Source organism: Polyodon spathula, chromosome 14 (assembly GCF_017654505.1).
Source record: "Polyodon spathula isolate WHYD16114869_AA chromosome 14, ASM1765450v1, whole genome shotgun sequence".
Lineage (NCBI taxonomy): Eukaryota > Metazoa > Chordata > Actinopteri > Acipenseriformes > Polyodontidae > Polyodon > Polyodon spathula.
Window position 1 is genome coordinate 24,597,866 of NC_054547.1, and position 22,173 is coordinate 24,620,038.

Consider the following 22,173-nt stretch of genomic DNA (forward strand, 5'->3'; position numbering starts at 1 on the left):
TGTAACTAAATATAAACTTGTCATTTGTGCCTAATATCAGAAGGGGTTATGGGTAACAGACTTTAGGGGTGGAGGTTGTTTTACTCATCCCTGAATTCTATGATTTCTGGGATTAAGAAAATATATGGCTGTCCCCGGTTACCTTGGTGTCACAGAGAGTTTTGTCGTGCTAAATGTGGCGAGGTGCCACATGTCAACATTGGCAGAATTATCATGGAAAATGCCTGCCAGGGTTTGTCTTGTTTTGAGGCTTATTGCAGCCAGGAACCTCAGTAAAAGTTAACATGGTTGGTATCCCTGCAAACCTTAGAAGTTGCAGAACATGGAAGTCTACATTTCATATATCTAGCTCTTGTAGCACATCATTGGGAGTAAACCTGAAGTTTTGCGATTTTTTATTTTTTTTGTAGGTTCACATCAGCCCTCAGTGCAAGAAAAGCTTTGAAGTAGAAGTATAAAATGTTCTAGTTTTTGTAAAGCACTTTTTGAAGTGAGAACAACATTTGACAGTTATCTTGCCAATGTGAAGTTTAACTTCAAATAAGCCTTATAATGTGAGGTGGTAATCCTTAATTTTGAAAATGAAAATTGGGCAAGTTATACTCTATGCATTGCAAGAGGGGTCAAAGTCCACCTCAGTTTGAGTATAGTACCGTTGTAATCCTCACAACCTACAGGTTCTGAATGTGTATCGTTTTCCAGCTTCCTTGGATACGGTATGTGCAGAGGGTCAGAAAATACAGAACAAAAGGCAAAAAAAAAAGAAAATCTGTAAGGCAGTCGTGTACTGTACCAAGCAAAATGTCATGTAGTTTGAATTTTTTAGAAGATCATTTGACCTAGCAGTGTTCTATTTTTTGTTTATTTTTTAATAATAATGTTTAAATAGCTGTGACAAACATAGCTGTTAAAAAAATGTTTTTCTTCATATATTGGCAATGTGAGACATGTACAATGTGTTAATAACTTTTCCAGAGATTTAAAGTTACATAGAAAATTTAACACTTCATTTTTTTTTTACATTAACCTGCGGTATCTCAATCAGTTGACCAGATATGTCTCCAAATGTAACATCACTAAAGTTCAGATTGTACTGAAAAAAAAAGGTTTCCTATGTTTCCTTTAACCACCCAACTGCCCCTTTTTATTTTGGCAATTTCCATGTAGGTTTTTCTTAGCACTGAAGCAATTTTTTTTTAAATACTTTTATTATTGTCTATGAAATATTTCAATAGAACTCAAATAACAAATAACAACGTGTTTACAATTGTAGCATTATAATATAGGTCACAACATACCATTTCCAATGGCAGCTATAAGAGTATACATAACATATTTTTTTTTATAATTGCAGCATTATAATAACATCATAATACCTGTGCAGGTATATGGCTTTTTAGAAGTTATTTTATTAATCAATGCTAATATACATCAGAAAACTTGGGTCGCAAATTTTCACTCAAGTCATATACTGTATCTAGGCACAGGTGTATAGCGCTCTTATATGCATTATTATCTGTGAAGTATAGGTACAATAAATAGGTTGTTTTGACCAGTACCAGTCCTGACAAGGTTTCCTTACAGCCTGTAACAAAAATAACTACCCTTATTTTATTCTCTTTAGATAGACGCAGGCATCCATTTTTCACTCTCAGCTGTTTATGACCTGGTCTGTCAAGAACATTTCTTACTGCTGCCATCTGCCAGTGAAAAACAAAACTGCAGACAACTCTTGTCAGCTTATTAACTGAATCATGTCAAAAAGACATGTTAAACTTTGCAGATGCACATATAACCACTTGCACGCTGTTCTCATGGGAGTGACAAATTTGGACTTGCTTGCACTCCACGTGGAAATTGTGGGATAAGCAGCTGGGTAGTTAGACATGTGGGACTGAATCATTTCAGAGTCAAATTCAGGAAAAAACCTCTAGCACTGATGGTTCCAAAAGCCCTAGCAGCAAAAGGGTTAATTGAATCCCCACACCTTCTGGTTGCTGACAACTCCAAAGTATTTCTTCTGTCAGACCTGTTTGATTTATGTAATTGCTGCCATATTGTGGTCATGTGACTTTACACTGACCTCTGATTTAATATGGATGCCATTCTGAAATGGTATGACTTTAGTCTTTGAGTTCTTGTTTTAGAGGCTGTGGCGGAGTGTCTCGCCCCTTTGTACATATTTGTTTATTTGTATTTGATTTGTAAGTAGATGTGACGGCAAAAAAGCAGTGTTTGTATTTCATTGTTGTGTAGCAGGACGAACAAGGTGCCATCTTCCATGTTATTGTATTGTTTACATTTTAAATACTGTGTGGGAATGTGTGACTGATCAGCTACTAAGTATGTAATTAGCTGACAGCCACGCATCCATAGTAAACCCGTGCAAAAGGTAGCAGGGAGAATGCAATAACTGATGGCTAGTTGATCCCTCGGTCACAAAGTTAGAGAGCTGCAGTTCGGCCGCTCGAGGAAGCGTATTTAGAGTGAACTCGAGTGGAGACAGGAGGTGAAATTTAATAGAAAGATAACAATTGCTAGACGTGCTGGCTTTGCACCAGCACTATACTACTTGTTGCGGTTTGTTTGGCCAACATGCCGTTTGATTTTGTGTTTTGTTCTGTTTTAAATATTTGCTTTTGTTTATTTAATAAAAGCACTGAGCCGTAGCGTCACAGTTTTGCTCCGTCATTCCTTTTTTTTTTTTTTTTTTTGGTTTGTGTTTCTGGTCTGACTTCACCACTGCAGCTGCCTTGATCAGAGGACCTCATTCACTAAATGGTGGTAAATGACCAGAATTACCACATGGCAGGGAGAAGCCACATCGCACGCTAAAATGATCATCAGAGCATGCGCATCAAACAATTTGACGTCGCTGGAATGGTGAAGGGTGCTAGGACCAGAAGTACGGTCGTTACGGTTTTCCATGTTAGTGTCAAATAAAATGTTGCTGCGAGTAAAAAATAAAACCACCTCTAGTGAACAAGATTGTCATGGAGTAAAAAGTTAAACCGTTTACCGTAGCGTTTGTCAGATATATTATTCGCATAAGTTTTACCGAGCTTAAAGGGTGGATGGAAAAAGGACTATTGTCTATTACAAAGGAAGACACACAATTGAAAATGATGCCATTCTCCACATGCATCTTAATGTTATCCTGACCTGTTGCTGTTGTGTGGTTAGTCAGGATGCAGTGTGTCTACTAAGTAAACAGTACGTTCCTCTGAATTAGCAGTTGTAAAGCTCTGTGGGATGAAAATAATGTACAAAACAGTAGTGTGCTGCATACAGATACTCTGTCTGAGTGTGTCACTGTTAGGCACGGCTCCACAATTAGTGATTTTTTTCATTAAAAAAACTATTTCATTGACCAGCCGTTGTATCTGTATGTTCACTCAACAAAGGCTTCCACTAATTCAAACATGTTGACATTACGTCTTTCTCCACTTTCTGTGCTTTCTTTAAACAATCCTGTGATTTGTGACCTGCTTGTTCAGTAATTGTTTAGCTTGAACTTCGTTTGATTTTCTTGATTTTGTGTACTGTGCTGTCAAGATGCTTGTCAATAGTACCTTTTCTTCGGTGATCCAAAGACTCGTTACAAGTTGAGCAAACAGAATCCCACCATCTGTTTGCAAAGTCCCCTTTTCGTAGCTCTGAACACGATCTTGTGTTCGATGGATTTGTCAGCTGTCTGCATTTTTAATGTTAGTCATACACTGCAAGCTAATAAATCAACACTATCTAAACAACCATTTTAAATTTCCCGTCTGACTTGCATGTTACGTCATTGTACAGTATGAAGAATTCACCAATCATGAATCAGTTATTTGTTTGACCCCGTTGCCCTAATAACCAAGTGCTTGGCATTGATGCCGGACCATGTAAAGCTACTGTAACGCTGCTTCTACTTGATAAAAAGTATGAAATGAACAGGGGAGGTAGAGTAATGTAAAATACTGAAAGGAAAGTAAAATACATATTTCTCACAGTAGGCAGTCAAATACACGATTTCTAAGACTTTAGTGATATCAGGATTTTTTTACGGGGCCCTATATATAAGGCTAGTATGATCTGTGCTCCATCTGTATCTAGTTATTACCTCCTCCTCGCATAGTCCTAGTAACATCTGCCTGGTCCGAAAAACTCTCCTTAACTGTTCTCACTCTCTTGTGCAACTCTTCCGCTGGTTCTGTGATGCCGCCTGGTTTCAATAAGCGGTACTTTTAACACACGCTGAGGTGTCTAGTAAAGTTAGCGCGCTTAAGTGAATATGGTTTGCATATCAAATACCTCCCTGGCAGTATTTTGTGACGTGATTTGCATACATTTCCAGACATTGACATTATTCATTATATTTAAATGACGCATGCTGTACTTTTTCCACATTAGGTTGCTTGCCACTGGTTAGTGAATACAGCAGGTGTACACAGCACGCAGTAAAGGGGCTTACTGTCTGCAAAACGTGTTACTGCTGTTTAGTAAATTAGGTCCTTAATCTTTTGGTGTACAGCTGTAGTCTTTTTTTTTTACACAGGTATGCATGTATTGGATTTTGGGACAATTAATATATTTAATTTTTTTTTTATTTGAAACTTGGAATACATGTTTATTTAGTCCAAGGTTTATCTGTTTTTGAAACCAACGCTAGTCTAGTGTTGCTCCACAATGTAGTGTCAATTGTATAGTAAACTGTAGAGTACCTGGGGCTAACATTTTAAAATGACAGCAGGCAAGGGTAGGGAAAAGGGGTTTCAGAGTCGTGGTTCATCTGCAACTTAACAGAATTCAAAGTCGCTAATCCAGTTGTGATAAAACTTGCTTCATATGTTCTTTAGCACTCCAGATTGATTCTCTCAATAACTAGTATGTAAGGTGGAGCCTGTTTAGTGTTTTTAGTACTCGTCCAATTGAAACTTAATTAGTACCTTCACCAGAACAAGTTATTTAAATTCATGTAAATATGACAGGTGTTGAACTCTGAGATTATTGCTGGGGTTAAAGACTGGAAAGAATCAGACACCAGTTGCAATAGAAGGGGCTGAATGCTTTTTGCACCATAATGCACTGTAGAACAATATACAAACAGCATTTGCTTTTCATGTTTTTAACTTTGTCAAAAAAGAGAACATGTTTTTTATCTATTCCTGTTTTATTTGATGTATAAAAAACAGAAATTTGGAGTTGAGCAAAATTCTATTTCATTCTTTACATGTAGCGTTATTTGTTTAAAGATTGTGCTAGCTGTAAGGTGTTTAATTGATCGAGTGCCAACACTTTTCTTTCTAGTTTAGTTGGATTTGCTCTCTTTTGATGGACCTTTTCTTGCTTTGTTGTGCCAGGGGCCAGACACCAGCCGAGTCAGATTTCCAGGTGCTAGAGATATCCCGCAAGCTTGAAATGTACGGAATCCGCTTTCATTGTGCTGCAGACCGTGAAGGAACCAAAATTAACCTGGCAGTTTCCCATATGGGCCTCCAGGTCTTCCAGGTACAGTACACGTGATTGCTACTCCATACTCGTTTAACCACCACAAACAATCTCACTTTATTGGGTGCCCTTACACCCATGACCATTCTATTCAAAATGGATGCACCCAGTCTGATGCAGTGAAGGACACTTTCTAAAAACAACTGGACTGGGGTCAGTTATACATTTTAAGTTCAATCTTTAGCAAAGATTATTGATTGCATCCTAATCTTGAGGGTATATGGTTTCTGTCTATCTGTCACATATTGCTTTTCCAGTTAGGTTGAAAAAAATACATTTGTTTGCATGTTAAGATCATCCAAATCTGAGGGTATAGGAAGACGTCTGACAATTTTAAATGTGCATAAAGTAAATACAATTAATGGAGATGTACTTGTTTGTTGCTGAGAGGCCACTGAAGTAAAAGCTGTGGCTTGTGATGAATGTCAGTCTTGTGTAAAATAAACAATAGCCCACATTTTAATTTCCGTATTTAGCCATATTCACCACCTATAGTATCAATTTATAGTGTTCTATCAAATTAATGTAATGCTGATTTTTGTATTTGAAGGTAAATTCTTGCTGCACTAATATGATCCACAAATGTCAATTTTATAGATGGGAATAGGCAGGACATAAATCTAACATGGGATTGTTTTGTGTCTAATAGGGAAACACCAAGATAAACACGTTCAACTGGTCCAAGATTCGTAAGCTGAGCTTCAAGAGGAAGAAGTTTCTGATCAAGCTGCACCCGGAGGTCCATGTAGGTTTTGTGGGGTTAATGTGCTCTCGCAAATGTTCAGTGAGTTTGAAGGTGTTTTGAGTAATGAAAGCTGGTTTAGGTTGGCTTTAAAAACATTGGCAGACTTCTAGTTAAAATATTTATCAATAGAATTACATAGTTCATAGTCTAATGTTAAATGTAATAACTGGGACAGGTTATACCCAAGTAATCAATGTAAATATTAGATTTGATTGCTCCCTACCAGCACTGATCTGGCATACTTTAAGGAGATTATTAAAACTTCAAACAAAACATTAAATATGCTCATTGATAAAAAGAAAGCTTTCTAAAGACCTTGATAACCAAATAGAATGAACAAACATGGCTTTATATAGACCCAAACCTTTTGGAGTACTTTGCCTTTCTAATTCGAATAGTTGTGCTTCCAGGGACCTCACCAGGACACTCTAGAATTCCTCATGATTAGTCGTGATCAGTGCAAGGTGTTCTGGAAGAACTGCGTTGAGTATCACACCTTCTTCCGCCTGCTGGACCAGCCTGAACCCAAGTCAAAACCCATCATCTTCAGCAGAGGCTCCTCCTTCAGATACAGGTATTGGGGTTCATTCACTGCAAGCTTACCTCCATTCTAGTTTGCCATTCTGTGTGTACTTCAGCGTGGTCAATACATGCTCCTGGCTGCAAAACCCGAGGAAGCAGCTGGTTGGTAAATGACAGAAAATAAGAGTTGTAGGGATGGGGACAATTTAAGTAGTTGGATTGGTAGTTTTTAAATCACATTTCCTGTAAAATGATCTGACCTCTGTTTGCAAATAGTGAAGATACTACTAAGTATCTTCACTATTTCACTACAAAAACTACTAAGTATTAAACAAAAATTGTATCTGTCTTAGGGTCTGTACACATTTTCTCCTTAGTCTTTCTGTGTTGGGTGAGAAACTAAGGGGTTGATTTGTATCAAGTTATACTGTGCTGAGAGAAGTATAAGCCACAGCTGGATTTTATTGAAGTGTTTTAAAGGCTCTTTTAAAGGCTCTTCATGGATAACCAGATAGGCGGCTGATGCAATCCAGGAGGGAATTTTCCAGTGCTGTAAAATCCAGCTGTGGCTTATCCTGGTGTGGTGGTGTCTGTTGGTAAAATGGACTTGTGGCAGCTAGTGTCTTTATCAGTGTATTTGTTTACATTTTGTCCTTTTTATAATACATATTTGCAGCATCTTTTGGTACAACAAAATTATTTTAGCCCAGTACCTGACTACTCTCATTTTGTTGCAGCGGGAGAACACAGAAACAGCTGGTGGACTATGTGAGAGACAGTGGAGCTCGAAGAACACCATATCAGAGGTAAGGTCTGCTAATGATGATGGGATTTTGATTTTTACCTGTTTAGTGATTAAATTAGTTATTGGGCTGAGATGAATGCTTGTGCACTTCTTGTATAAATAGGCCGATGGATATTGGAGAAAATGCCACATGTTGGATATTATTTTATAATCAGAAATAATGAGAATTAAGAGTTGTACCTTAACACCATTAGTCAATTGGTTATATTAGAAACTATTCCAGTCCCACTCTCGTATTTGAGGTCAGTGTTTGATAGAAGTTAATAATAATTGATTTTGTTGTCTTTTTTTTGTCTCTCCCTCTTATAGGAGACACAGCAGAGCACGGATCTCTACTCGTACTTTGGATGCAGACTTGCCAAAACAGGTTAGTGCTGCAACACTTTAACCAACACGGTCAGTAACAATACAACCACCAGTCCACCAGCAGGACCTTGTAAGCTCAGTTGGTAGTTTTGCATTGCTTTTTAACTAGAACATTTCACCTCCCCCTTTTACAAATATATGTCTGGTGCCCACCTTTACCCACTTTTATTTGTATGTCGATATCTATCTCTAGTAGTGGTGCAATCGGCACCCTGATTTTGTGTTTGATTATCGTATAGGCATTTGTCAATGATAATCGATACGTTAACGTTTTGTTTTTCAAAATAAAGAACAAACATTTGTTTAACAGAAGATCCAATAACTAAAAATATAGTAGTGCATAAGTTAAACAAAGGCACAACTTCTATTCAAAGTGGAACACTTCCAATTGTTAAAAAAAAAAAAAAAAAAAAGAAAATACAAAGGACTTATTTTTTAAACAACTAAAGAATGTGCGTGCATCTGCGTCAGATGTCCCTTTAACATTGTAATAATAAATACTATATTTTAACAGAAATCATTTCTATCTGAACTATGGCTGTTCATTACTGTTAACATTTTGTCAAAGCAAAACATCGGTTAATCTCACAAATACTGACTAATTTAACTGTCATACTAAATTCAGCTTTTTCATATAATATTGCTTTATAATCCAAACACGACATGACAGATTTAATAGATTTAAAACCAAAAAAAACCCCAACATATTGCCTTAATTTTTAAACATTGTGAATACAATAGGCCTACTTCTGAAGTGTGTCTCCTAGCAGTGTGCTAATCTACTGTACTAGCACTAAAAGAAGTGCACTCACACACTCAAGGTTTTACTGCAAACCAGCAACAGGAGACTTCAAACTAGGTTCTAATTTGATTAATCGATTCACCAATATGTAATCGAAGCTCTGGAAATTTAAGGACAAGTGATCAGTAATTGATGCATCGATTTAATTGTTGCACCCCTAATCTCTAGTAAACCCATGTAACACACGTGACACTTGCTTTGACAAGAAATATTTGCTAGCAATAATTGTCTGTAAAATAAGGTTACCATCAATATTGCCTTTCTAGCTGTTATGTAATTTCCATAATCATTCTAAAATCTCCCCTTAACGGCTCTAATCAGTGTACATTTTTAAGAAAGGTAACAATCTAATAGCGGCTGTCCTGCGCAGAATAGTAATACTAAAAAATCAATAGTTTAAAAAAAATAATTCGCAGAATGTCAATCCATGAAATAGTTTTAATAGCAAAATATAATGCACAAGAACTGTGACTGGGTTTTCTTTTGTCTTTCATACGAAGTAACAGTTATGAGAGAAAAAAAATAAAATATATATATATATAAAAAAAAAAACAGACGATAAATATTTACATGAGCAATAACTTGCTTTAACTTTGTGGTCCTTGCGTCACAATATCCATTGAGAAAAACAGGGTCTTGTTTTACTATTCCATCATCAGCCACCTCAAAACAGAAACATTTCTATACTTTTTAGCCAATCCGAAAGTAATTGAATCTTCAGCTGCTGCATGTAAATGCTGCCTCACGACACCTCAAAGTATTAAGTACTTATTTTGAGATGTTTTAAAAGTACATCTCATTTATAATACTGAATGTTCACTTTTAAAAATACATTAATAGTGTAAGTAGATACAGACAAAATGCAATGAACTGCTGACACGTGTGTGTCTCAAAATATTGTAAAACGGATGGCCAATAGTGCTTAATGTCATGCAAAAATTGTTTGGTAGCTAAATGCTTGTCAATGGAATAAAATGGTTAATTAATACTTTGGTATTTGCCTATGAGAGTGACAATGATTGGTATGCATAGGGTTTGTTGAATATAAAATAAACTTGATTTATGCCGCGTTTGTTTTTTCTGTACATTTTGTCGTCGTTGATGTGAATCCTCTATCTGCCAATATAAGATTTCTGTTTCATGCTATAATCTCCAATACAGTAGATGACAATCGGTAATGCAGCAGCATCTTCTTCGATATCATGTTGAATATTAAATGTTGCCATGGGTAGTGTAGAACAATTCCCTGCAATTTATTGTAGTACGGCCTAGTGTAAGCCCAGTCTGTAATCCTAACATTAAAGGACTAGTAATTGTGGCGTTCAGTAACATACCAATTCCATTTACTCAATTACCATTTACCAATTCTCAGTTACTTTTGGTATGGTTTTATTTCTTAAATTGTATTTAATGAAATAAGTGTTCTCTTTTTTTTTTTTTTTTTTTTAAACGGGCAATTTAAGCAAAATAAAAGGCCTGTTATCTTTATCTACTTTCTTCCCTTTTTTTTTTTTCTCTTGCAGAGTCTGTCGTTCAACAAGGGTTTGAAGGTCCCGGGTTCCCCATCTTCCGCCACTGTCTCCTTCCACTCCCTGCATGCCTCCAGCACACCACCCTGCCCTGAGCCAGAGCCTGCCCAGCCAACCACCCCACTACAAGAGGACCCTGGGAAGGGCACCTCCCAGCCTATTCACTCCTTCCAAGGTGCCAATTCTTACCAGGCAGCAGTACACTGCAGCCCCTCTTCTATGTGTATAGAGAGTAGTGCTTTGAACCCAGGGATGGGAGGCTGTTTGAGCCAACCTTGTCCCCAGCACCCCCAAAATGACAATGATGATAATGAGCAGGAGGAGGATAAAGCCGCTGGTGGGATTTTCCTCACCAGTGGACAGTTTGATGCAAGCAAGCTGCTTACCAGGCAGGCACCAATATATACACTCAATAATGTACAACTTCAGGTGACAGAGGAGTTTATAGATGATGACCCTGCTGAAATATCATTTTTCGGCGGGGGTTCAGAGGCTTTTGCATATGCGTACGACTGCGAGCTTCGCCGTGAATTTGGTTATGAGGATCATGAAGGGAGTCCTGGGACCACTAAGGTCCCACATGGCAAGAGCCCTCATTGTGGCACAAAGGGGCACGAATATGAAAGCCAGTATTGTGGCACAGATTTATCAGAATGCAGATTTGAGTATGGGGATGGTCGAGACCAAAATGACAATTCAGAATGCAACCTGTTTTCTGTTCAAGTGCGTGGGGTCTGCAGCAGCCAGTCAGAAACTAGTTCTCTGGTTAACAGTCGTTCGCAGTACAGCTCACTTGATAACCTGCCGCTTAACGGCAACTCTGACTCTGTATCTCTGAACCTGCCTCTCAATGGCAACTCTGATTCAGCCTCGCTCAAACTACCCAGCTCCAGCAACCAATCTGTTGCAAGCTCCATGATAAACTTCCCAGCCTGTTCCATTCGCTCTGAATCCAGCTCAGCCTTCCAGTTCAGTGACATCGTGGAGCAGCTAGGGCAGCTGAGCTGCCCTCCTACTGCCACTGAGGGCTCCAGCTCCAGCAGTGGCAGTGACTCAGACTCTGAATGGGGCTCTGAGAGTGCCCTGCCCCCTGAGCACAACCTCTTTTACAACAACCCACTGGCCAGCGAGCCTGGCGACAACTTCGTTCTGGAGTGCCACAGCCTTAAGACACTGGGGCTCAGGGATGCGGTTGGGAGGCCCCACATAAACCTGTAATTTCTAACTCCTTTTGTGCTCTTTATAAACACAGACTTGGGGGATGATGTTCAAAATTTGTACTGGGGGAGTCTTACGGGGTCACAGTCATATCTTACTGCAGTTGTAAAGAGGTAGACAATGAGCACTTTCTATATTGACCCGAGATAGACAAGGAGAAGATTAATACAATCCAGGAATTGACTGGGGCTTTTTTTTTTTTAATCTGGGAAATGTTAACTGAAGTTGTAACAAACGTGCCAATAAATACTGTGGTCTTAATCACCAACGTGCCATATTATGAATGTCAGTGCAAAACACCGAACTTTATTACTAAGCCATTATTAAGCAATGTGGTTTTATATAGACCTAGAGATCTTTTTAAATTATTTTCTTTGTGACCCAGATGATGTTGGCATTCCAGGAATAAAATATTTTTCAAACTCACTGAAAAATATTTCCATAAGGTTTGAACTACTGAAGTTCTTGAAACCTGTAAAAATTCAGGATACAGGTAGGATTATAGGAAAGCATGCAATTGCCTTTTAGCTTGGTAGAATTGTAAATTTGCGCAGTGAACAAAGTGAATGTGTTAGAATAGAATATTTGGTAACTTTTCTTTAACACTTTGTTTCCCAAAATTAAAAAAAAAAATAAAAAATTCAAACACCATTTTTTGTCAAGGGATGTGTATGCTGTGTTAAATTACAGCAAATGTCTTCTGTTTTGGCATCTGTGTGGCATAGATTCAGAAATGCACCACAGAAATGCTCCAAATTTTGGAAACTCTTTTGTGCTTATGCAAAACCATTGAGACCTTGCCTCCTGACTCTTCCATCCCGGTAATCCTTTAAAATTTTGTTGCCTATCCACATGCCTCTGCTAATGCAATGTTAATGTGAAGGAGCCAGAACATACATCTTACAGCTTTATATACAGAGTTTGGCAGAGTTTTTATGCAGTTTTTCTAAATCAGGGCTGCTTTAGGTTTATTAGTCAGCTGCATATCCTAAGTGTCACACTTTTTCTGAGGGTCAGTAATTGGTAATTTTTGTGAATTTAGCATGATTGAGAAACATTTGTTCATTACACATTTTTTTAATCACTATAGTTCTCTCTCTCCAAACACGTGGGCATCTTGTCCCTTATTTATAAAGTATTAGCATGTGTTATGTACTTGTTATCCCTGTGCTTTTCATTAGATTTCTGAATACAACCTGTTTGTCATCTATTTTTAAAAATAGAATAAAATGTCAGGATTGTTGTAGTGCTAACAGTAGACCATCTGTTTGAGTGAGCATTACTGTGCTGTGTGTGGGTGATGGTATATCTGTTTATAATTGCTGTGTATTATGTATTTTCAAGACATTTTTATAAACATTTTTTTACATTTTATAATTGAAATGGAACTACATTTTTTAATTCATTTATTTCTATGTGACAATGTGATAGAAAAATAGTTTTAATTTTGAATGTTTTCAAAGCTAATGAAGAAGGAAAATCACTAATTAACTTTTTGTCTTAACATTTTTTTTAATGTAATTTGGTGATATGAGGTGCAGTTTAGTCATTCTCATTATTGTCATTTTGCAAAAAAAAGGGGTTTCAGGTTCCTTAGCCACTCTCACGCTGGTGGAGTTCACTTCGATGCACCTCTCTACTCCTAAAACCTATCACAGCCATTTATTATTACCTTCTCTGGCAAGAAGGTGTAATCCTATAGCACTACAGTGTCCACTTTCAATCTGGGGAAACTCAGTGTGAAGAAACTAATATATTCAGTTTTGCACTTTTCTCTTGTGCTTGAAGTCCAAATTAAATCCCATGTCCAGCTCTGGGTAAAGTTTAAACCCAATTGTTGCTCATATGGATGTGGATCTGCCTGAATCTGAAAACTGGGAAGCATTTTATTGGTTAATCCAGTCAGCTCAAAGCTAGATATCAAATGAATATCTCTGCTTGTGTCAGATAAGGTGATCCGTTTAGCAAATTTGAAGGTAAATTTGTTTTCACTGGCTACTCTGGAGTGGTATTTAAAAAATAAATAAATAAAAATTCTCCTTAGGTAGCACTCCTGTACCAATCCCTGTGGAGCAAGTGAACATTCAACTCTCCTAGAACTTCCCAGCAATGCAGTACAGTACATAATACCAGTATAGTATTGTACACTGAGATGCATCTTCTGTGGCACGCCTTCGTTCATATAGCTTTCATTGAAGATGACTAGAGAAATAATATAATCCGATCTGTAATGTGATTTAAAAAAAAATTATTTATTATTATTATTATTTTAGCCTCACCTGTGTGGCTGGTTTCACAAGTAAGGTAGTTAAAGAATCAGGCAAAGGCAAAGCAGTCCAGGTTGGTGCAGATTTGTGGTTTGTGAACCTACACAGAAGTTTAACTGCATATTGGTGACCATTGAAAGTGGATACTGCAATGCTTTGAATATTGGAATTAGAAATTCAATAATTGAGCTTTGAATATTGGAATTAGAAATTAAACAATTGAAAGTTCATATTTTGTATATAAGAACAAAATAAGGTTGTCGGAATACATGCTGAATGGAAGAAGTAGGAAATTGGAAACAAAAGATAAGCATGTTTATGTGACTGATGAATAAATCAGCAAACGTGTAATCCAAAAACCCTTTATGATGTCATAAAGGTGTGTTTTTTTTGTTTAATGTCTACATATCTTCTGATTCTAATGGATTATGTTTATACGACATGTTCTAGCTCCTAATTTTCAATATTCCTTTCCATATTCCGAAACATGCCTTTTGCCATATACTCACTCTCACTTGCTGTCCTTTCTTATTCCCATGTTTTAGAAATATCCAGGTACTTTAAATAGTAATATTCTTATATTCAATATAAAAAAAGATTTGTTACCTAGAAAACCATTTAGGTTTTTTTACTTTTTATATTTTGTACTGGTGTTAAGCAAATTTTGTATTCATTGTAATTTTTACTATACCAAAAAAATAAAATAATCACATTTTGTGTAACTGGAGAAACAGACTTTTTAAATTCATTTTAGATTGTTAAGCTCTTGTGAATTTTCACAGGATGCAATCATTTAAAATGGTGAAAATCTGACCATTTCAAAATGTTCTGGTCTGTTTATTGTAGTTTCACTGCAATGGATATGTTATTGGGGTTCTGATTTTCAGGTTTTATTTTATTTATTTCTTTTATTTAAAAAAAAAAAAAAAAAAAAAGGTTTAATTAGGCATGATGTGACAATGCCTTCAATTATTTTTCATACAACTGAAGTTAAACATTGTGTACTATAATTGACAGCCAAAAATTAAATATTTACTATGGAAGTTGATGAACTACCATGGGTGTATTTGCAGAAACTAACCTAGTGAATCCTATGTAGTCCACTTGTGCAATTTTCCTACTTTGCACACGCAAACTGATGCACAAAAGAAACGCAACACCTCAGGTCTAATGGATTTAATAAACATGTCAAATAAGATCACAGAATTTGTTTTTTCAATATGAAACGTGACCTGCTGTCAATGAAAACATTACAAAAGTTAGTATTGGGTATGACCTACTTGAGTGTTAACACAATCTTGGCAGCGTTGAACTGATCAGTCTTGGATAGACTTATGTGTGATATTCAGCCACTCTTCCTGTGCAGCTGTAGCCAGATGGCTAAGGTTGGCTGGTTGCGGTTGTCTCCTGTACTAGCGATTTGGTCCTAGAGATGCTTTATTGGACTTGGCAAGACCTTGACATCGTTTTCTTGAAGTCTTGCAATTGGCATTCATCAGTGAATAAAACACACCACCACACACTCTGCCGCCACCTCAGATGTTCTCTGCCCCACAGAAGATGACGATTTTGCCTCTCATCTGTCAACATGTTACCCCTGAACGGCCTCCGAGCATGCAAATCATTTTCATGCAGATGGCGAGCTACAGTCATTCTGCTGATGCATGGGTTGTTTCTTCCTGGAATTTTTTTGTGTTGTAGCCACTGTAGTCTGAATTCAATTACGCAGGTGTACGAGTCAGATTTGACTGTCCTACACTGGTATGGTGACTCTGCCTTCCAGGTCGTGGCCTGTGCCTCGGCCGATTTTTCTGTTTTTTCTGGGCTAGTATGCTGATTTTTAACCATGCTGATAGTAACCTGGCGATCTTCATTACCCATTTTTAAATTGAAAATGCAATAATAAAACATTCAGTTTTACTGTGCTTATTTACAATTTTACTAGTAGTAGTCTTGAAGAAAATACATACAACAAATATTAAACTTTTTGGAAAAATAGGCTGGTGGAACTTCATGCAAAATTGATGACCACTCTTCCTGACAGTTTTCCTGACAGCTTTCTCAGAAAACCAACAGTATTTTTAAATACTATGCAAGTAGTTTATAATAGTTAATTTTGCAATGGAATCATTCTGAAGAAAAACAGAACATTCAATTGTCTGGTTGCTGATGGGCCCTTAAGACTTTACCTCAGACACCAGTGAATTATGCAGCAGGTACCGTCTTGAATTAAAGTAGCAATCAGTTCTTGACAGCACTTTCCTTTGTCCACATGAATCTTTTTAAGGCATATAGTTACAAAATGCCTGTTCTCACAAAAAAAAAAATTATATTATTGGATTTGTCATGAAGCACAAGGCAGAAATGGATAGAATATATATTATGTTGATGGCTTCAATTGCTAAGATAGTGTATACAATAAAAAAATATGTAAAATACCCTAAATATATACAGTTTAGAACTCTGCTGTATAATTACCTTTTAATGACATCAACTATTTAACTTGTGGTCACTAGTTGGTAAAGTGTAAGTCCTCTATAGGGTATCCAAAATACTTTTTTTTTTTTTTTAAATAAATATAAATCCAAGCACATTTCACCTCCCTTAACTAAAAAGTAAGTTGGGTCCAATGACATGAGGCATTTTCTTTGTGTTGTATGGATAGCTCTCCTTCTTTTCTGAAGCCTGCATATCTGTAGTTTCCTTTTCTACTTTGAGCACACTGCTCCTGTGAGAGTCACCCTGTTTCCTATCTCTGGATTTAGTTAATGTTTTGCTTCATAAGGATATATTTAGAAATCTAAACATTCTTGCTATTTCCCTCAAAAACATTTTCCCATCTGTAAATTTTATATTTTAAAGTTAATCTAGTTGTACTATATGTAGATCTACAGTGACTTTAATTCACTAACCCCTCAATTTTTTTTTATTTTTTTTTAGTGCTTTTATTGGATATGTGTTTGTGTGCTGGTGCCAAATTTCACAAGCCCCTTCCAGCTAAGACTCCATGTTTATTTTGGAACATGGCCAGTGCATGACTGTACTTATCTTTTACAGTAACTGCTGTGAGTGTTTTCTTTACCTTTGCCCTATCTGCTTTAGTTTTCTGCTGCAGGGTATATTTTAAAGCGCTGGGTTGTGCAAAAGGCTGGCAACTTTCCTGATATACAAGTACCACAAATTAGTTCCGGGTCACAGAGCAACCTCCGGAGCTCCGTGTTTTCTTTTCTGTTTTACTTCTGGGTTTTCTTTTTATTTAGGGGAAGGAAAGCAACTCCTTATCTGTTAAGGCTGCACTCTGGTAGTGAAGTGACACTATTTATGTGTGCTTTCAATGACGATTCCATTGATCATTAAACAGTTGATATCTTTGCTCCCATGTTTGGAAGTGTCTGAATTGGAAATCTTTTCAAAGGAAGAAATAGATCCTGTATTTGGTCTTCTGATTTTTCCGATCTTAAGTTCTGCAACTACAGTACGCAGAAAAATGTTGGGATTGGAAATGGACACATCAGATTGTAACTGTGTTGCTGAGAGTTACAGCCTACAGTTCAATATGTTAACATGGCTGCCAAAGGATGTTTTGACAAAATCAGAAATAGAAGTTTATAAGTAAGGCCAAATCATTTTACCGAAATATTCCCCTATTGTAGGTATCGCATCTTATATTTTTCATTTTTCTACTTTGGCTGGTTTGTACATGTCACTGGTTTTTTTGGCAAAACCAGTCTCTAGAAATTGATAGCTCTCTTGGACCCAGCATTGAACATCCTCACTAATGTAATAAGTAGACTGAAGTCAGTGATGTAATCCATTAATGTGGAACTTGTGGGATCATCGGTACCCCTATTAATATTAAAAATAATGTTCATGGTAAAAAAAAAAAAATATATATATATATATATATATATATATATATATATATATATATATATATATATATATATATATATATAAATAAATATATATATATATATATATATATATATATATATATATATATATATATATATATATTAGTGTGAAAAATAGGGTTATACTTTTGTAGGAAATTCAATCTGATTAGTGAAAATGCGTGGTTGAAATGTCTATTGACTCAGGCAGATATATGTTGTATAAGGAGCATGTCTTAAGTGGTTACTACACTGATTTATTTATTTCTTAGCAGACACCCTTAAGCCACGGCATTGAGTGGAGAAGAGTTTTTTGTGTTCTCTCAAACAAACTTAATTCACAGAACACGCATCACAAGAGTTTCAAGGGTTGATGATCATACCCGTGATTTCAATTTTTTAATATAACACGTTTAAACATCTTTGGAAACGGTGCAGAATTTTTCAAGAGGAATAGAAAGGTATGTATTGTAAGGACAGTCATGTTTTATTCACTATATTTTGTTTCAAGATATGCTGATTTGCATGCGATCATGTTGTCTAAATCTGTTTAGAAACATTAATTTCCACATTCGTAACATCTGTTGCAATCCTTATTCCAAAATTCAGCCCAGTTTTTTAGATGTCACAAATGTTACTAGAAGGATGAGAAAACATTTTGCTTTGAAACGGGACTGATTTTGATTCTTGTGTTATGATGATCCTTCTCTCATTAACATTATCAGCCTGGTATTTATGTGGTTTAATTTGTGCCTGTTTATTTCCTATATTTGTCATTGTCATTTCCTATCACTCCTGTATAACTTTTTTTTTTCTTAAGTGCTGAGTTCTCTTAATTATGCATGCTAAAAAATCACAATTTGCTAACATGCATTTGCTAACATGCATGTATTAAGGTCAATGTTGAGATGTGTAGGTATATGTCACTATTTGTAAACCCTAATTATTATTATTGTTATTGCAAAGTGGCTTCATGTTGAGTCATGTGCTCTCAATGGAGAATATACAACAGCCTGAGCTGTTAGCTAACATGTAAAGATAAAGAAGTGTTTTTAAGAATAAGAAACAGTCATACACCTCTGTTTACAACCGATGCCAGGATTTAGAATATGGAAGCAGTCACAGGTAGCCCTTTGCCTTGACAGTTTTGCCAACTGTCCAAACTGCTGGTGGTTGAATAATGGTTTGGTCAGGCTTTTGTCCATGATACTCTTTTTTTTTTTTTTTTTTTTTTTTTGTAGCGGAAAGCCCAAGCATACCAGCTCATCATAACCATTTGGGTGCATCCTGTAATCTATTTTACACTGTGGACGAGGTGTATGTCAAGATGCCAGAGCAACTATTCACTGTGACAATGTTTTGATCGATTTTGAAGAACAGATTTGGAGCTCATGGCTCACTGAACTGATAATCATGTGGAACAGGCTTACTACATTGCTGCCTTGTTCAAAAGGGGGGCCAAACTTGGTTAAAAAGAATTAAACACGCATTAGCTGATCTTAAGTTTAGTGACCTTAATTTTCAATTTCAGACACACGCAGTAAACTGCAGTCACACTGGATACAAAATGTTGGTACACAAGTAGAATCGGGTGAATATGGTGATAATACCCTGCAGATGGTGGTGTGAATATAGTAAATAGTGATCTGCCATAACCTGTAGGTTTAAAATGAGTAGGATTAAAGTTTTATAGTGGTAGATGTATCACAGCACAGTCAGGGCAGAAAAAACAAATATACAAAATATTAATACAATTAGCATTGATGTGTCATTTCCCACACGCAGAGCTCTGTGTGCTGGTGTTGAAAGTGGATGCTTAAAACAAACAAGTCAGTACTATGATTTGATAGCCAAGGCTTTATGCCTATAGACCCATAGGATGAACAGGTAAGCTGAATTCTCAAGGAGCAAGTATTGGAATCCATACCTCCTGAAGATTATCTGCCGTTTTAAAGTAGAGAGAACTGCGGGTACAGAATGATCAAGTATTCATTCAAGATTTTTTAAATCAAACGTCATTCCAAATACATTATCTACCAATGAACTACATTTTAATGAATTTATTGTCTTTGGCATTATATTTGATTAGGTAATAGGTTCACAAGTGCAAATGTTCCAGAGGCCACATGTCTAAGTGCTGAGAGCTCTTTGTTTTTTCTCCTGGCAGGGATATTGATGGACAACCCTCCACGCTCTCCCTTTGCCTTGAAGAGCCATTTGACCTTGTCTCCCTCCTTCCAGATGTCAACGCTTAGCCAGCCGGGCCAGGCATCCTCACCTCTGCAGAGCCCCATCCTGAGCGAGGTGGGCACTGCCAGGCTGGATGAGGAGGAGGAGGATGAGGAGGAGGAGGAGGAGGAGGGCAGGAAGAAGGTACATTGTCTCCACCCAGCCCTCTGCTCACCTTCTGAGCCCTGCAGTACCTCTGCATCTACAACATACCCTGCTCCATTTACTAAACTATCCTACCTCCCGGTAAATCCCTGCCCTCAATTGAACTTGGCTACACTGTTCCCCATCCAATAAGCTACAAAGACTCAAACCCTTAGCTCCAACAAGTAAGCCACAGTGCTTGTACTGTATACCTTTCTCGACCCCCTTCCCAATTGTTCAGCTCTAACTAGGCCAACGTGTCTGCCAGCCTCCTGCTCAATCGTTTTTATTTTAAAGCAATATGTTGGGCAGATGCAGAGTTTAAGAGAATTTGCACCTCCTAATGGATTGGGCAAAAAACGAAAATGTTGCTGCCATTTGTCACCAAGCTCACAGATCACAGTAACCTGTAGAGCCCATGTTTCTTGCTCTCGTCTGATTGTTACTGCACTGTGGTGTAGTGACTTTGGTATACAATTTATTAGGCTTCCCAAGCCAAGTCTGGGAAGCCTATTGTTGCTGCTGTGTTTATTATTATTATTATTATTATTATTTATTCTGCCAAAACTTTGTCGGATACTCATGAAAACGCATACGTAAGTAGATGCCTATGTGTGGACAACCAGACTGGCATCCGCGAGTGGAAAAAGTTTACAGTATGGCCACTAGGCTAGATCTCATAAAATTTTGGGTAATTTTCAAAACTGACAGAAACGACTTAAGATGGAGATCTGACAATGTCAGCATGTAGTGCATGAATGACCCATAAAGAAAACGTTGAAAAAAAAATCAATTGGACAGTTGGTTTGCTCGCCGTGTTGGGTTTGCGCAAAATATTCAAATATCTTTTTCTCTGAAACTGCAGTGTTGATCGGCACCCAAATTGTCACGTTTGCTCAGGACAAGTGCTATATTTACATATGTTAAAGTATAAATCCATACTGCAGTATACTAGAGACATGAAACTGAGTATGGTAGTAGAGGGTAATGTGAAGTACTGTATTTCAAAATGGCTTGTTTTGGACACATGGTTTGGCGGCCATATTGTTAATTGAAAAACAACTTTTATGATCCGTAACAGATTGGTCACATGGTTTGGCGGCCATATTACAATTAACGTTTAAATTTTATCTCCTAGGGCGTGCCGAGGGGGTCATAGTTATAATGGGACACTTATAGGAAGACACGTGTGCTCTATGAAAAAGGTCAAGCTAAAAACTGTCTCCTTGTGACTCAGGAATCAGATAGTTATGGTTCATATGGAACACATAGGAAGTCATACGTGTGCTATAAAAAAAACAAACCAAAAAAAAACACATTATCCATGACCTTTGACCTCTAAGGTTCAAAACCCACAAAATTGGCCTATAGCACCTTAGCTGTATCTAACACAGATCAGTGTACTTAAGGTTATGCTCTGTACATGATACAACTTAAGTAGCCCATTAACTAATTATAGGAAACGTAGCGAGCTGTATTGGCAATTATTTGTGATGATTAAACCATGTATTCGTGGAAGCCTTTATAGTTGCTAGCAACTCTAGTTTATATATAAATTAGTCTGTAGGCACGTTGTTTAAGAACGTCCAAATGTTAATAACTGAGACATACCATAACAGTTTGGTGATATCATGTAGAACTCTGATTCCCTTGACAATTTACATCCACACAACGTGCCAGAAATCAAAAACAATCTTATTTAAGGTAAAAAGGGGTGCACAACTAATCTAATATTACAGAAAGGAAAGGCTATTGGTTAGAGATATGCGTGAATAGTAATATGCAGTTCATTGATTCCATAGTCAAACGATTACAATGACCATAACATCATTGGCATACATGGTTAATATACTAGTATTGAATGTTTTATCGTAGTGTCTACTTTGCATTAGTATTTAATACCCGTTTCTTGTTGTAATCGATCATGTCAATATGCACAAGAATTAATTCAACTTCCCGTTCAGAACGGAATCCCAACATTCCAGCACCTAATTTAGCAAATTAGTTTGACCATGTTAATTTAGTTTAGACGTGATGTACCAAACTAATAATGTTATCAACCTCAGTTGATTATATATTCAAATTAATTATAAATTGATTATATATTCAAATGGAGCAATAATGAAATTCTCTGCATTTACGAGGTAACACTTTTGAGTTGCA

General features: G+C 36.8%; 1 protein-coding gene across 4 annotated transcripts in view; it reads left to right on the top strand.

Annotated features, from left to right (window-relative positions):
- LOC121326969 (FERM, ARHGEF and pleckstrin domain-containing protein 2-like) overlaps positions 1 to 22,173 on the top strand; it is an 81,008-nt gene that overhangs the window by 30,496 nt on the left and 28,339 nt on the right. For all 4 annotated transcript variants that reach the window (XR_005951520.1, XM_041270649.1, XM_041270648.1 and 1 more), the window contains exons 8-14: positions 5,343 to 5,490; positions 6,140 to 6,235; positions 6,646 to 6,809; positions 7,495 to 7,563; positions 7,872 to 7,929; positions 10,254 to 10,434; positions 19,805 to 20,010. Coding sequence is in view for 3 of the 4 variants with exons in the window: in XM_041270649.1 (XP_041126583.1) it covers positions 5,343 to 5,490; positions 6,140 to 6,235; positions 6,646 to 6,809; positions 7,495 to 7,563; positions 7,872 to 7,929; positions 10,254 to 10,434; positions 19,805 to 20,010 (922 nt within the window). In the remaining variant the exon portion in view is untranslated. The remainder of the gene's footprint in view (positions 1 to 5,342; positions 5,491 to 6,139; positions 6,236 to 6,645; positions 6,810 to 7,494; positions 7,564 to 7,871; positions 7,930 to 10,253; positions 10,435 to 19,804; positions 20,011 to 22,173) is intronic.